Below are 15,693 nucleotides of genomic sequence, written 5' to 3'. Positions count from 1 at the left end.
CAATTAACAAGTAAGGAGGTTTGCACTCATGCACTTTTAAGTATGAAGATCTAACATGATCAAAATTTAAGATATGAACAAAAATCAAACTCACTTTATGATTTAGGAACTAAAAGATAATTAACCCTTGTTTAAATAAAGACAATGTGGTCTCTCTCATGAAATAAACATTAACATCCTTAAAAGGTGACCATGTGAAAATTCAAACATTTTTCTCCCTCTGAGGTCTCTCTTTCTTTGACAATTTCACTAAGATCGTCTCTTTCAAATCCAATATCGCATTTTTCAAATCACATATCACATATCCAAACCATTTGGTTTTGTCTATTGCACTATTGAAGATAAACACATAAACCTAGTTATGATTTTTAATTTTGTTTTTAGGATATGGTTGAGGACGTTGATGCAAAAAATAGACCATGTTGTTTTTATGTTAAAAATATAAAAACTCAAGTGAGTAAAAGAAATATAAAAAACACATTACTAATTAAACATTTTATTAGACTCACACACTAGTCATGTTTTAAACAATTAACGTCTATTTATTGAAAATGAGTACATAGCTTAAATTTTATGTATGCATTATTTTTTTTTAAATGAATGCGAAATTCCTAACAGGAAATTGTTTTATTTATTTCATGTTGTTTATTGTGGTGCAATTTGTTTTACATAGCTTAAATTTTCCAATAAGTCATATGTTTATGAATGTAACGAGGTTTTAACCAATAAATAAGTATTTATGTATTTGAATAAATCAACAAGAAACTAGTTTTTCTTGTTTGAGGCTCGTATAACTATTAGAGTATTTTTCTCATAGTTCACCCTTACATAGAATTTTATACACAGAGGAACATCAAATAAATATGAATCATTTTAAGTATAATTGAGTCACATGCAATCATTTATATTCACATGAAAATGAGAAAAATATACTCAACTACAAAAATAGAACAAAAAAAAAGGAACTTATTTTATTTACTACTTTGATAAAAAAGAATCGTAGAATATTCTGATCTTTAATCATATAATAGGTGAAGAAGGTAACACATATCGTAGAAAAAAAGTAGGAGGAAAGTTAAAATAATATTTTTAGAAAGACAATGATATTTTATCTAAAATATCTAAATATTTTATAACTCAAATTACCTTCATTTTTCCATCATGTTTTATTAATAACATATTAAAAGTCATTTATTTTAAATATAAAATTATAAAAGGTAAAATGATACTATATAACAAACAATAAAACTACGTTCAAATTATTTAAATACTTCAAGAAAAAACAATTACAAATTAAACTTATTTTATATAAATCTAAAATAATTGTAAATATTAAAAAACATTTTATATAAACCTAAAATTAAACTTATGTTATATAATTCTCAAAAGTTCAACTAAATCATTTTGAAGATAAAAAAAGATTGATATAGGCCAAAAGTTGAGTCAGGCTCATGCAGACTGAAGATCACAAACTAAAAACCAACACAAATCCTTCAAGTAGTCGAAAGTCGAGATAAATCGTTCTAATAGTCAAAAATTGAGACAAATTGTTACAATAATATATAAAAAGTAATACTTTTTCATGTTAAAAAAAATATTCAAGGGCTAATCCTGATCCACAAGACTTTTGTGGACATATTGTCCTTGTGAGTTTTTCAATTTTTCTTACTTTTTAAACTTTTTTTTGGCTTCAATCCTTTATTTTCATATTAGTTATTAACCATGTTTAAATTTCATAGTTAAATATTTAATATAAAATAAATTTAATTTTGAAGAATACTTTTGTGAGAACCTGAAAATGAATTAGAAAGTTGATAGGGTATTAAGTTAATGAATCATGATATTTTTTTCTTTTTCTCTTTTAAAAGCACATTTCAGAACATCCTGGCTCATTAGCCCAAACCCCATTATCTCTCTAGAACTCAGATATTAAAAGTTCTCTGCCTTCTTTCTACCACATCTTTGTCTTCTCTCTACCATTTCTCTTCATTGAGCCAGTGGATTTCCGATCAGGTGGCGCCCAAACGTCCGCGACGTAGAGAGCTTCACAATGGGCCAATTCATTTTTGTTCCTAGGCTGGTAAGTCCTTACATGCAGTTTCTTCTTTGTTCTAAAACCTAGCACATGAAATCTTTGTTGGTTGCATGTGTCTTGTGCTTTCCTCTTTCTCATCTTCTACTCCATCCTAGCTCTAAGAGTTGTTCCTATCACCAATGTGGTGGTCTGTAGGGTTTTGTTGAGTTATTGTCGTGCAAGGTGCTGTTGAGAAGTTCCTGTGGGTGGGCTGTGATTTTGAGGTAATGGGAGTTAGAAATACGTCTTTATAATTTGTTGCATGTATGTGTATATAATGAGTTATGTATTATTTTTGCTGCTTGGTTTGCATGTTAAGTTTTAAGTAGATGGAATTATATGTATGGGAATGTGCATCTGTGAATCTGTGAACTGATGCTTGTGAATTGATTTGGATGTGATGTGTAACTGAAATTGAGTATTTTAGATGAAGGAATCTGCTGTGAAAACTTAGGTGTAGGTTGAGTGAATTTAATAGTGTTTTAGGTTAATTTAAAAGAAGTGGGATAGCGAATTTGAGAGTTAGCGGTCACCGAAGTGGTCCAAATCAGTGCAAAGTGGTGGAATGGGGTTTGGGATCTTTAAGTTGTGGAAATTGATGTTGAGGAGTAAAAGTTGAGTTGTAATCCCTTTAAAAGTGTAGTAGGAAGGATTAGGAACATCTAGATAAGTCTAATTAGGTGAACAACATGAATTAGAGGTGTTAGTAATTGGGGAAAATGCCTATAAATGGTAAGGGTTTATGTGAGTGCATAATTCTGCAGAATTTGCGTTCTGCAGATGATGCAGAGTCGCTATGCGAGTTGTTTCGCATAGCGAATCCCTGTAGAGAGTGCTCACTGTCTAGGTCATTCGCTGTGCCAGTTGGTGCGTTGTGCGAATGACTAGAGGGTGTTGCTCTCTGTCTGGTGATTCACATAGCGAATCTAGTCACTATGCGACTGGTGGTGGCCTGTAGTCACTGCCATTTTAATTCGAAAGGCGAGAGGGGCGCAAAGCGAAGAGGTTTGGGGGTGTGCTCTCTGTTTAAGTTCCCGCATAGCAACCTGGGTGCGTTATGCGAGAAGACCTGAGGCCTGTAGCCTCAGCGAGTTAATTCACATTGCGAATTAAGGGGTGCGTTGTGCGATACTCTCTTGTCTCGCCTTGCGAGTAGGATGCGCTTTGCGAATCCTCTGAGTCCAGATTTCTTTTTTGCTTTTGCTTTGGTTGAATTAAGTGTGTGGAATGATTGGAATGCATAATATGATGGTGATAATGTTATTATATTGAAAGTATGTGAATGTATGAGACATGTTTGGTGGTTGAATGTAAGGTTATTGGACGTAATTCCATGATCTTCAAGGATAGGATCCATGGTGGTGCCCTTGGTGTGTTTTAGAATGATTTGCATGGAAGCTCAGTCTTGGGGGTTATCCTGAAATTACAATGATCAATCATTCTCAAGTAGAGATGATTGAATCATGTCGTGAGTAGTAGCAGGAGGTCCTAGTCTTGGGTGCTTCCAGTATGGCCCAAGGTGAGTGATAACGGACTAACCTCGTGAGTGTGGTAGGGTGAAACCCATTGACAATGACTTTGCAAAGCAGTAGAAGCCACCACAAGTGCATAACCCGTCATAACTCGGCAATCATTCTAAGTCCGGACAAGTCAAGTGTAAAGTGTAAGTTGTGTTGTGTGGTCCATTAACTTTGAATTAAACTTGCATCCTGTGTGTGATTGTTATGACATGATTTTTGTATACCTAGCTCACCCTTGCTTTTGTGTCTGTGTTTTGCTTGTGTGTGCTTTTCTTTTGCAATGATCATCCACTTGGATGTGGGAAGAGGTGGATGAGGTGCCTCTGGAGCAGGCCCTGGATGGTGATGATGCTGCAACTTAGTTTGTTCAGGAATTTCTAAATAAAGTACTGTCATTTTGAAATACTATAAGATGTTTAAGTTTTAAATTATGACTAAATTTGGGATGACTGTAACCTTAATACTTTATTTACAGTCTACTTATATATGTTCTCTTATATTAAAAATATGGACAATTATATTATACATTTATATATAACATGGAACGTTACAACTTTAATAAAAGTATTGTTTTCTTTTATTCTAATTAATGAATTATATTATATAAATAATTGATTGTCTTATAAGAAAAATAATTTATAATTCTAATATCCATAAATTTATAATATAAATAATATCTTATGTATAATTGTAACACCATCTCTTTTATGTTGGAGAAAAAAAATGTAGTAGTTTGAACTATCGTAACTTATTTTTTGTTGTATTGAGTTCAACATTTTACAACGTGTTCTTGAGATATTATTTTTCACTTTGAGTCCAATAAAAAAATATCATTTTTGCATTTGGAGTAAGAAATGCTCTTTTAGAAAGTCAATAAATTTTCTCCCCATTACCATGAGTTGCCATACGTAAAATATTATAATAATATTTAAATGGTAAATAATGATTTTACTATTATTTGTGAATGTATAGAAAATAATAATATTCAAATAATAATATAATAATATAGTTTTTTTATATAATATTAAGATAGAAAGTGAAAGAATAAAATTTTGGTAGTTGCATTCATCAATATTTCTTTCTCATTCTTTTCGATTTCCATTTTCTTTCTGATTAAAAAAAAATCTCTATTGAGCAAAATTTTAAAACTGTTTGAAAAAATTATTTAATCAATTAAAAAGTACAATTTTACTTGGACAATATATTTTGAGGTCATGAAAACAAAACCTTTATCATTTTATATATTTCATTTATCTATATTTATTAATTCATTTTTTTATTTTAGTGTCCTTATTTTTATTTTATTTTATTATTTATTGATATTATCTTTATTTTATTAATAAATATTCATGACATCACTTTTATTTTTTATTATTAGGTTTTGATAACTTCTTTTTATTTATTTATTGTTATTACTTTTATTCAAGTGTTTACAAATTTATTATTATTATTTTACTAAGCGAGGTGTTTTTAACTTAATTTTTTATTGTTATTATTTTTACTGTATCTTTATAACTTTTTATTTATTTATTTATTGTTATTATTTTATTAGTAGGATGTTTATAAATTTTATTTATTTATTGTAATTATTTTATTTATTGGTTGAGGTATCTATAACTTCATTTTTATTTATTATTATGTTTATTTAAATTTTTAATAAAGTGTTGGAATTATTTATTTATTTATTATCTAATTTATTTAATTCAATTAGTAAAATGTTGATAACTTTATTTTTATTTATATTTATTTAATTAATTTATTAAGTGTTTATAATTTTATTTTTATTTATCTTTATTATTTTATTTATTTAATTTATCTAGAAGCGTTCTCGTAACTTTATTTTTATTTTATTTACTTAATTTATTTAATTTGGTGTTGTTAATTTTATTTTTATTTTTATTTATTATTTATTTACCTAGTTCATTTAATGAGATATTTATAATTTATCTGTATTTATTTAATTTATTTAAGTGAGATGTTTTAATAAATATTTTTTTATTTGTAATTATCTTAAAAAAGAATAACACACATATCATAGTGAATTTGTTTTCATTAATATATAACTTTATTTGTTTTTCGTTTCATTTTCTAATACATAAAAAACAAAATTAAAAAGTCACTTGGTGTACGTGTTTACTTTTTTGTTGTTTTATTTATGATAATAAGGAAATAATAATTTTTTTATTCTAATTATAAAATAAAATATAAATAATTTTTATAAATTTATTGTAAGTAATTTTCTTATAGGTAATTTTTTAATAAAAAAATGGTTAAACTAAAAAAATATTAAATTTAAATAAACAGTAAAGTATTGGTAAAATAATTATTTTAGTTTGAAAAAATTATTTAAAGAATAAAATTGGAAAACAATACCAAATAAAAAAATTTCGTATATGTATTGAACCATAAATAATTGATAGAGATACAAGATATAGGGATGCAATGATTTATTCCTGGAAAAAGAATTTAAATCTGTAATATTTGATTGAGTTAATATTTTTTGAAGTTACAGAAGTAGAAAACAAACCTGTTAGTAAAAGGATCAAAGTTGTTCTCATTATATTGAAACATGGGCCGTAACCTAGCAGCAGGCCCACATAGATTTATGTTAGGATGTGCGAAAATGAATGTATATTCTGGGTGGGCGAATGTGAATTTAGGGTTATTGAGGGGGTGTAATTTGGTAAACCTAATTTTGGGAAGAAAGAGTGGGGGCGATTGGAGATACGTATAGATACGGTACGCAAGGGTGAACACAACTCTAAGAAGGGTTTTTTGTGACCCCTCCGTTCTCACTCACGCACGCAGTTCTCTCTTCTCTTCTCACTCGGCAGAAGAGAGAGAAATATCCAATACCTAGCGTACTCCCAATCCAATCCTTTCAATCTATCATCTATTTATCCCTTCTCTTCTTCCCCTTTTTCTCCCTTTACCCTTCTCTTCTCCTATTCGCTGGGCTTCGCTGTGCTTCGGCGTTGCTGAATCCATTACGCTCTGTCGAATCGGACGGCCAAGATTGCATCGCGAGGCATGCAGCAGAGTGATCAGACGGTGTTGAGCTTGAGGCCCGGCGGTGGAAAAGGCAGCAGGCTCCTCGGCCCTCGATTCGACTCCTCATCCTCGTCTTCTGCTTCCCCTGCTTTTGGCTCCTTTTCTGCTGATCTTCCTCTCCTGCGTCCTCATGGCGGCTCTCCCTCTCCCTTCTCTATCAAGGTATCAATCCCCTTTCCCTGGATCTGCCTTTTTGCCGCTTCAATTTACCCTTTTCTCACCACAGCTTGCTTTCTCTTTCTGTATTTCTCGCTTTCTATTGAAATTAGTATCATGAAGGATTCTGTCCATTTTTTGTTTTTTTTATCGTTGTTTTTTATTATTTTTTAATAGCTGGGTGTGTCTCTCCTAAACGTTTTCTTGTGGGTGTATTTGGATCTCGTATCAGCGTGATGAATAATATCAAGGCCCAATCATCGGGATTGTTTTCCCCTGTAAAGTTTATACTTTTGCGATGAATTATTTGGCTAAACTTTGAATTTGGATATTGTCATTGACACTCGTTTTTTTTGCTTGTTTTGTCCAATGCTTAGATTTGGACGTGTGTGGATTTGATTTGATGGTGGTGTGTTTTGGAATTTAAGCACTTAAGCCATTTTATTTAGGGCTGTGTGGGTGCTGAATCATAAAGAAAACTCTTGAGAAAAATGAAAAAAATCAACTAACTGGAAGGTAAAAAAAGAATATCTTTGTTGTAATGTTTTTTTTTTCAGTTTTTACAGGGATTTAAGCTAATGCCCATGAGGAAAGGGGCAAACTGAATTTGCATGTCCTAATTCTTGGTTGGGCACTAAGTATGTGTACCTGCTGTAAATATGGACAAAAAGCAATATGTGGGCTTTAGGTGGGATTGACTAAATTTCAAGTTACCCATAAAGGTCCCACATACATTGAACTAATTTCACAATTATAGTGGATGTGACAACTTCTATGTGGCACAGGAGATATCGTTTCCTTGTTACACTGTTTTTCTTAATGAGTCATTTATCTACATTTTGCCTGGATGTTATTGGTCCCCCCACTCAGATTCAGTGCTGGGGAGATTGTTATAAATCTTATACTTTTTGTTTGAAGGAAGTGCTTGCAAAGGCTTTAAATGAATCTGTTGAATTGTTTGCTGTGTTACAAAAATTGTTGACAGAATGATAACCAATATTGTATTTACATACTAGTTGCGATTGTTTGTGTGTTGAACATAGTTTAATTGAATTCTGCATTTGTTGTAGTACCGCTTATGATCTAAATACATCTATCTCTGACTTATCATGTACTTTTTGAAGTTGTCTTTTTGAATTGTGATAGTTAAACTGTGTATATGTCATGTGATTTGTATCTAAAAGTTTCTGAATTTACAGGCTGGAGATTCCCGGTTTGAAGGTCGTGAGCGTGTGCGATATACCAGGGAGCAGCTCTTACAACTCAGAGAGGTAATTTTTATGTTATTGCTGCTTTAATGTTATGGTTAATTAATTATACTTTTTTCCCGAGGTAATCTGTTTCTTCCATCTGTTGCCTAGATGTTATTCTTTTCCTTTTAATTTGAAAATTGTGGCTAATTAAAATTCTTTGGTGTTTAGTGATTGGATTCATCTTTCTAATAGCCTGTGCGTATTGTGTCTACTGTTATGTTATACGTTTACTTGTATTAATTAAACTTAAACAGAGGCTGCCAGATTTTCTACCGAACTCTCTTGTTCCTTGAAAGGCAACCTACATTGTTCCCTATGCCTCTGGATAAATTTTTAAGTGTGATCTTTTGTTTTCTTAAATATCCTGTCTCTTCTCTCCACATATCCTCTTTTTCAACCTAGTGCTCCAGTTTTTGTGCCTACTGATTCATCGCTTGTCTAATGGTTGAACCTTTTTGTTCTAAGGGTGTTGAGATCCTTGATGATGTTTTGAAGATCAGACAAGAAATTGTAGCTGAACTTTTTGGTGAAGATCAAAGTTGGGCCCGCCCAGAAAGTAACGTGAGTGTGTTTTCTGTCTCCTATTTGTGCTGTTAACTAAGACCTTATTCTTCCTTCATCCTCTTGGTAAATTGATTAATGCACTTGAAAAGCTGATTTATTTTTGGGGGTGAATATAATAGTATCTTACAGTGATTCATCAGTGATCAAGGAATGGTAAAATGTCTAATTGAGTATGTGATGCTGCTGTTTCTATTATTTTTTTATTAGTTCAATTAATTCGTATCATTTTAATGAATTTAACTTGTGATATTGTTACCATTGTAAATTCAACTATTCAAACTGTGTACTGATGTATATAATATTTTCTGCAGCCCTCAAATCAATTTCAAAATCGATATTCTGAGCCAGATAATCGTGATTGGCGTGGACGATCTGGCCAACCTTTTGGTAATGCAGATGAGAGGTCTTGGGATAATCTCAAGGAGAATAGGGAGTTTGGAAATAATCGTCAAGAGCAACTGAATTCTCAGTTTTCAAGGGCACAAATATCTTCTAACCAAGGGGTACTGATAACTGGCAGAAATGTTAATGTTTTGTATTTAAGTTTGATCTAGTGACATTTAATGCTCTTTACATTATCATTAAACAAGAAAGTGAAAAGTGAAAGCTTTTTTGAGCTTTTAATATGGTGGCATTGAGTGGTTCTCTCTTTGTGCAATGTGTAATGAGTTGTTTTATCTTATTTTCAATTCTTCTATCTCTATTAAATCAGGGGGGACCTACTCCAACACTAGTCAAGGCTGAGGTGCCATGGTCAGCTAGAAGGGGAACTCTCTCTGATAAAGATCGTGTCTTAAAGACAGTTAAAGGGTAATAGATTTCTACTTTTTAGTACTTGTTAATAAGTTAATGGGGATTTTGTATTTCAACATGCCCTTTATTATTTGGTGAGTTTCACATGTGTCCCACTTAATAGAGAGTGATGTCCATTTGATATAGGTAGAGGTCGAATGAATTTCTCCAAATAATAAAGAGTGTATTAAAAGCGGTATGTTGACTAGTAAAAACAACAAAAATAACAATATAGATCATTTTGTGGGATCGCACCATACTATATGTGAAAAATGGACTTTGCTTCTCTTAATTGGTAAATAAAGTATGAGATAAGGCGAGGGATTCTTTGATTGAGTTGAAGAACATTGTTACTTAACTCCCTTAAATCAAGAGTGGGTGCAATCTATCTTTCTCACTTTACATATTTACTCACATTAGATAAGTTGAATTTGTGAAAAGTAATCTTAAGTCAATATTTTTGAGTTTTGACTAGATTAATTTATTTATATATTTTCTGTGTAACTAATGAAAGTTAACTTTCCTTTTTAACATTTTGTATTTGCTTCTTCCCTCATGTGACTGGTATGATTCTTCAGAATTACATGGCCTCTGATACTGATAATCAGTACTGTGAACCATTTCAATGCAGAATACTAAATAAGTTGACTCCTGAAAAATTTGATCTCTTGAAGGGGCAGTTGATTGATTCTGGCATTACATCTGCCGACATATTGAAGGTTAATTTTATTCTATTAATAAGTATTTTTCTATCACATTCTTGTTTTTAATTGATTTGTTTGGTAATGCAGGGAGTTATTTCACTAATATTTGATAAGGCAGTGCTAGAACCAACATTTTGCCCAATGTATGCCCAGCTATGTTCTGATCTTAATGAAAAGCTGCCTCCATTCCCATCTGATGAGCCTGGTGGGAAGGAAATCACTTTTAAGAGAGTGCTCTTGAATATCTGCCAGGAGGCTTTTGAAGGTGCAGATAACCTGAGGGAAGAAGTGAGACAGATGACTGCTCCTGAGCAGGAGATGGAGCGAAGGGATAAGGACAGACTTGTCAAGATTCGAACCCTTGGAAACATTCGTTTAATTGGTGAGCTATTGAAGCAAAAAATGGTTCCCGAAAAGATTGTTCATCACATTGTTCAGGTTCTATCAGGACTTGAGACTCGATTGTTATATAATTTATTGTTGGTTTTGGAGTTTCCACTTACCTTTGTGGTTGACTGATGCTTAATACAGGAGCTTTTAGGTCCGCCTGACAGCAAGGTATGTCCAGCTGAGGAAAATGTTGAAGCTATATGTCAATTTTTCAACACTATTGGTAAGCAGCTTGATGAAAGCCAAAAATCGAGGCGTATTAATGATATGTACTTCAGTCGTTTGAAAGAATTGAGCACCAATCCCCAACTTGTTCCACGGCTGCGGTTTATGGTTCGTGATGTTCTAGATTTGCGTTCTAATAACTGGATTCCTAGACGTGAAGAGGTAAGTTTACTCGATTTACTCTTGAAAATATGCTATGACTCAGTTTGAAGGCACTTCCGTTGCTTATTTTATTTTTATCTATTAATTGCTTCTGCTTCTTTACTAATGTAGGTGAAAGCCAAAACCATCACTGAAATTCATTCAGAGGCAGAGAAAAATCTTGGATTGCGTCCAGGTGCCACTGCAAGTATGAGAAATAGCCGTGTAACTTCTGGTGTTCAAGGAAATGTCAGTCAGGGAGGATTTCCAATTGCCCGACCTGGTACTGGTGGTATGATGCCTGGGATGCCGGGGACAAGGAGGATTTCTGGAATTGATAATGACAACTGGGAGGTTCCCAGGACAAGATCAATGCCGAGAGGAGACATGTCAGGCATGCAAGCTGGAGGGCGTGGTCAGTCTCCTTTCATATCTAAGACACCAACTGTTAGCTCAAAGTTACTACCTCAAGGTAGTGGTGGTACTATAAGTGGGAGAAGCAGTGCCCTGGTGCATGGAGGTGGTGGTGCTCCTTCTGCTCGTCCATCAAATGTTGGTTTGAGTACCGAGTCCACACCTCAAATGCCTTCACCTGTTAAAGCTGTTTCTGCCATACCCTCTGAGAAGCCACAAGCTTCAGCTCCAAAATTGAATGTTGACGAACTTCAGCGTAAAACTAGTTCTCTTCTGGAGGAATATTTCAGTGTCCGGCTTTTGGACGAGGCATTGCAGTGTGTGGAGGAACTAAAAGCTCCGGCTTATCATCCCGAAGTTGTGAAGGAAGCCATTTCCATTGGACTAGATAAAAGTCCGCCATGTGTTGAACCTGTTGGCAAACTTCTTGAGTATCTGTTCGTGAAGAAGATTCTTTCAGCCAGAGACATAGGAACTGGGTGCATGTTATTTGCTTCTCTGCTGGATGATATCGGCATAGACTTACCTAAAGCACCAAATAATTTTGGTGAGATAGTAGGGAAACTAGTTTTGGCTGGGGCTTTGGATTTTAAGGTGGTGAGAGACGTCCTGAAGAAGGTGGAGGATGACCGGTTCCAGAAAGCAATATTTTCTGCTGCATTGCAGGTAATTAGCTCTGCATCTGGGCAAGCTGTGTTGGATTCACAAGCATCTGATATTGAGGCCTGTCAGAGTCTGTTCAACTGAATCAGATGAGTCTGCATGAGAATATTGATCCCTGTAACTGAACGAACATCAAATTCCCTTCCCTATAAAAGCTCTCACTTTTTAGAGCACTTTGTATTACAGTATGTTATAAAAGTGGGAGCTTCCAGTATCAGGTATTTTCTCGAGTTGTATAATTTTTTTTTTTGTTTTCATGTCGTAGAGGTGTTTTTTGAGGGAAAAGTTAAACCATAAAGCTACGGATTTTGTTTTCCAGTTGGCTAATCATGTGCCAAGAGAGTGGCCCATCCATCCGGGGGTCCAAATGTTTTTGTACTTCATTAGTTTCATTTTTTTCCCTTTATTTTCTTGACAGAGTAATTGTTAAACTGGTCAGTTCATAAATATCATTGTCGTTACTTTGGCATGTATTTTTTGAAGGTTTGAATTCAACTTTGTGTGGGTGCATGTCCAGGTATCACGTATTTCCTTCCTATAGAGTGAGGAAGGTCTCATAGTATCACGGATTATTATATTTAATTTCGATATGCCAAATCCCATCTTCTCATATACTGTTTTATAGTCTTTGCAAATTTTATTCTGAACTATCTTGTCCTAAAATGATTTTTATTGAAATTAAATTTGAAGCGAAGTGATTAATATTTAAATGTTGGTTGTTAGTGACATTTAGGAATAATTTGCAGTGAAATGTAGAGTTGATAATTTTCAGATATTAGGTTGGAATTTAATTGGAAAGAGGTAAAAATTTATAGTTTTTTGTTTGGTTGTCAGCTTAGGGTATCTAGCTACCTGAGTCGAGAATATCTTAAAAATAACATAATTATTTATGTTGTGTACCTGTCACAGATTTGAGACTTGTGAATGAGTTGTGACGGATGCAGATTGGTACTCTCTCTATCTTTGACGTTTAATAGAAACAGTTTTATGAAAAAAATTTAAGGCTTGAAACACTATTAAGGTATTCTCCTTTCGAACCTAAAATGGCATCACGGGATTCCCTTAAAATGTAGGTACTTGTTTTTGCTTTTGAAAAATTCAATATTTTCAAGACATGAAATTGTTCATAAAACTAATAATTACAATTTTAATCGTTATGTATATATAAAAATATAAGATTTAGACCATAACTGAAAATTTGTACAAAACCATTAATTTAATAATCATTTAGTAATAAAAAATCAAATATAATCGTATTATAAATCAATCGACATTTTATCTTTATCAATAATAAATTAGCTTAAAGATGTTTTTATTCTTAATTTGACACAATTATTTTTAAGATTTAAATAAATTATTTGTAGGTTACTTCTAAATAACTATCTTAACTTTTTTTTATTCATGGGATTGTTGATAGGGATGATAATGGGTGCAGTACATATTTTATTATTCCATCCATAGTTTCAAGTAAAAAATTAATTAAACAATTAAGAAAATCACAACTAAAAAATGTGATATTATAAAATTTAGTGACAAAATAGACATTTTTTTTCTATACTAAATATTAATAACGAAATTATAATTATATAAATATCAAATAAAAATTAGGAAATAAATTATAGATAATATTAGAAAAATTATTAAATGTGTATTTAGAAATAAGTTATGAAATTAATAATAAAGAAAAATTAAACTAAATATTTTAAATTATTAAAGATGTTTTTAGTAATTTTTTTGAGTTGAAATTAGGAGAAATTATTATATATATACATTCTCTTCTTACATTGAATTTAATAAATTATTTATTTAGAAAATAACATTTTGAAAAAAATTATAATTGTTTAAAAATAACAAGATTCTATTATTTTAATATTAAAATACTTTAATATAAAAAGTTTTGTAATGAACTGTTTATTTTGGACTCACTGTCAGTTGAGTTTTAAATATTTTTCTTAGTCTTATTCTATTTATTTATTGTACGTGAAATTTCTTTTATGTATATCATTTTAGTTATCTAAATAAGTCTTTATAAATCAACGATCATGTAATGTTTCTTGTCATTTATATTGATAAAATCATATTAGTACCATATGTTTATATATTTAAACAAATTGTTTTCTTTATAATCTTATAATGTCTTATTTTATTAATAGTAATTATATTACAAATTAAGTATTATTGATAGATATTAATTTATAAATTTTCATTAAAATAATATAATAAAGAATTCACGAAAAAAAAACTTAAAGAAAGATTGTTTATAGATGATATAAATAACCATATCTCTAGAAAAATTAAAGTTAATTTATGACTTATGTTATAATTTTTATTTTAAAAAGTAAGGAGCTAAAGCGACAATTTAAGTAACATTTCATTATAAAAAAACAAACTTATTAGTTAAGTAATAACTCATTTTTACTAAATTTGTTAACCTAAAATGATATTATATATATATATCACTCATTTTGGTTATTTGGTGTATAATTTTGATGAAAAATAAAAAGAAAGTTATTAGTGGGATGTATGTAAGACCATGAAAAATATTTACCTTAATTGTAACAATTTTATTATTGGTAGTAATAAATTTATTTGGGAATGGAAAATATAATTAATAAGTTAAATATAGAAATTTTGGTAGCTTAAATGGTAGAAAATTGTGGTGATTTCAAGAACATGAGTTCAAGCTTTTTTTTACATTTTTGTTAAAAAAAATTATAGTGGATGAAAATTCCATGTTTGAAGACATTATTGAGGGATCAAATAGGCCAAGCGGTGATTAAAATATTAATATAATAAGATAATATTAAAATAATAAATAATATTAAAAAATTGTTAAATAGTAAAAATTTTGGACTATAAATAGCCATTAGAGGGGAGGTTATTCTGCATAAAAAGAGGAAGAATCAGGTGAGAGCTTCAGAAATAGAGAAGAAAAAGTTAGGAAGAAATTTTTAGTTGCAAGAAGAGTAGAGGTTCGGGGTGTACTGTATAAATATTTTTACGGACCGTTTCTGTCAAACCTTTTCTTTTTCTATTTCGGATTCGAACCATTTTGTTGTAAATGAAAAAAGCGCATTTTTGTATATATTGATATGTATATCGATATCCACTTTAGTGAGATCGACACAAATTACTCGTAATCCGTTTCTTATTCTTATTAACAAATCGATTGAAAATTGAATCAATGAAAAAAAAAGATTTGGAGAGTTTTCGGGGAAACAAATCGGAATAGAGCTAGTCTGGAATAGAGCTAGGGGAGCTAACCTTTCTAAGCTTTTATATTATGATTTAGTATTATTTTATTACTATTAATGTCTTGAATTTCTGTGTTAATATTATATGATGTTGTTTTGAATCTGTAAATAAGAAATTTGTTAAAACTAGTTGAGGAAAACTTTGGCTAAGGAAATACTTGGTACTTAAGTTGTCCATAGTGACGCACCTCTCTTTCTTGGAAGTCTACTTGACAAGTTTTTAACTTAAATATTGTTGAACAGATTATGTACTGTTAAACTATTGTGCAATATATCTCGTTGGAATGAAAATATCTGATGAATTCCTGTTATTGTGGTAGATATGAAATTATGAATTATAATTGTGATGGTATGATAGAGAAATCTTAAAAACCGGAGTTGGTACATCCCTGATCATAGAGCAGCCCTGGTCAAATCCAGTAAGTTGTGACTAGTCATATGTACTAACGTTTATGGTGAGTTTGATTCGTCAAACATTTGATTCTTCTCCGG

The 15,693-nt window shown here is 31.3% G+C and overlaps 1 protein-coding gene and 1 non-coding gene across 2 annotated transcripts; both read left to right on the top strand.

The window, feature by feature from the left end:
- Positions 1–6,357: 6,357 nt before the first annotated feature.
- On the top strand, positions 6,358–12,420 carry EIFISO4G1 (MIF4G domain-containing protein / MA3 domain-containing protein). Its single transcript, XM_047313127.2, has 9 exons — positions 6,358–6,807; positions 8,001–8,072; positions 8,520–8,615; positions 8,930–9,121; positions 9,331–9,428; positions 10,042–10,129; positions 10,202–10,552; positions 10,646–10,891; positions 11,003–12,420. Exons 1-9 carry the CDS (start codon positions 6,625–6,627, stop codon positions 12,029–12,031), a joined length of 2,355 nt encoding a protein of 784 aa, XP_047169083.2. The 5' UTR covers positions 6,358–6,624; the 3' UTR covers positions 12,032–12,420.
- Positions 7,435–7,538, top strand: LOC124837696 (small nucleolar RNA snoR103). Its single transcript, XR_007028762.1, has one exon. It is a non-coding gene; the product is annotated as a small nucleolar RNA snoR103 (small nucleolar RNA).
- Positions 12,421–15,693: the final 3,273 nt, after the last annotated feature.

This window comes from Vigna umbellata, chromosome 1, assembly GCF_029865625.1.
Source record: "Vigna umbellata cultivar VRB3 chromosome 1, Vumbellata_1.0, whole genome shotgun sequence".
Taxonomy (NCBI): domain Eukaryota; kingdom Viridiplantae; phylum Streptophyta; class Magnoliopsida; order Fabales; family Fabaceae; genus Vigna; species Vigna umbellata.
This window is presented reverse-complemented; position numbering and strand designations above follow the sequence as displayed.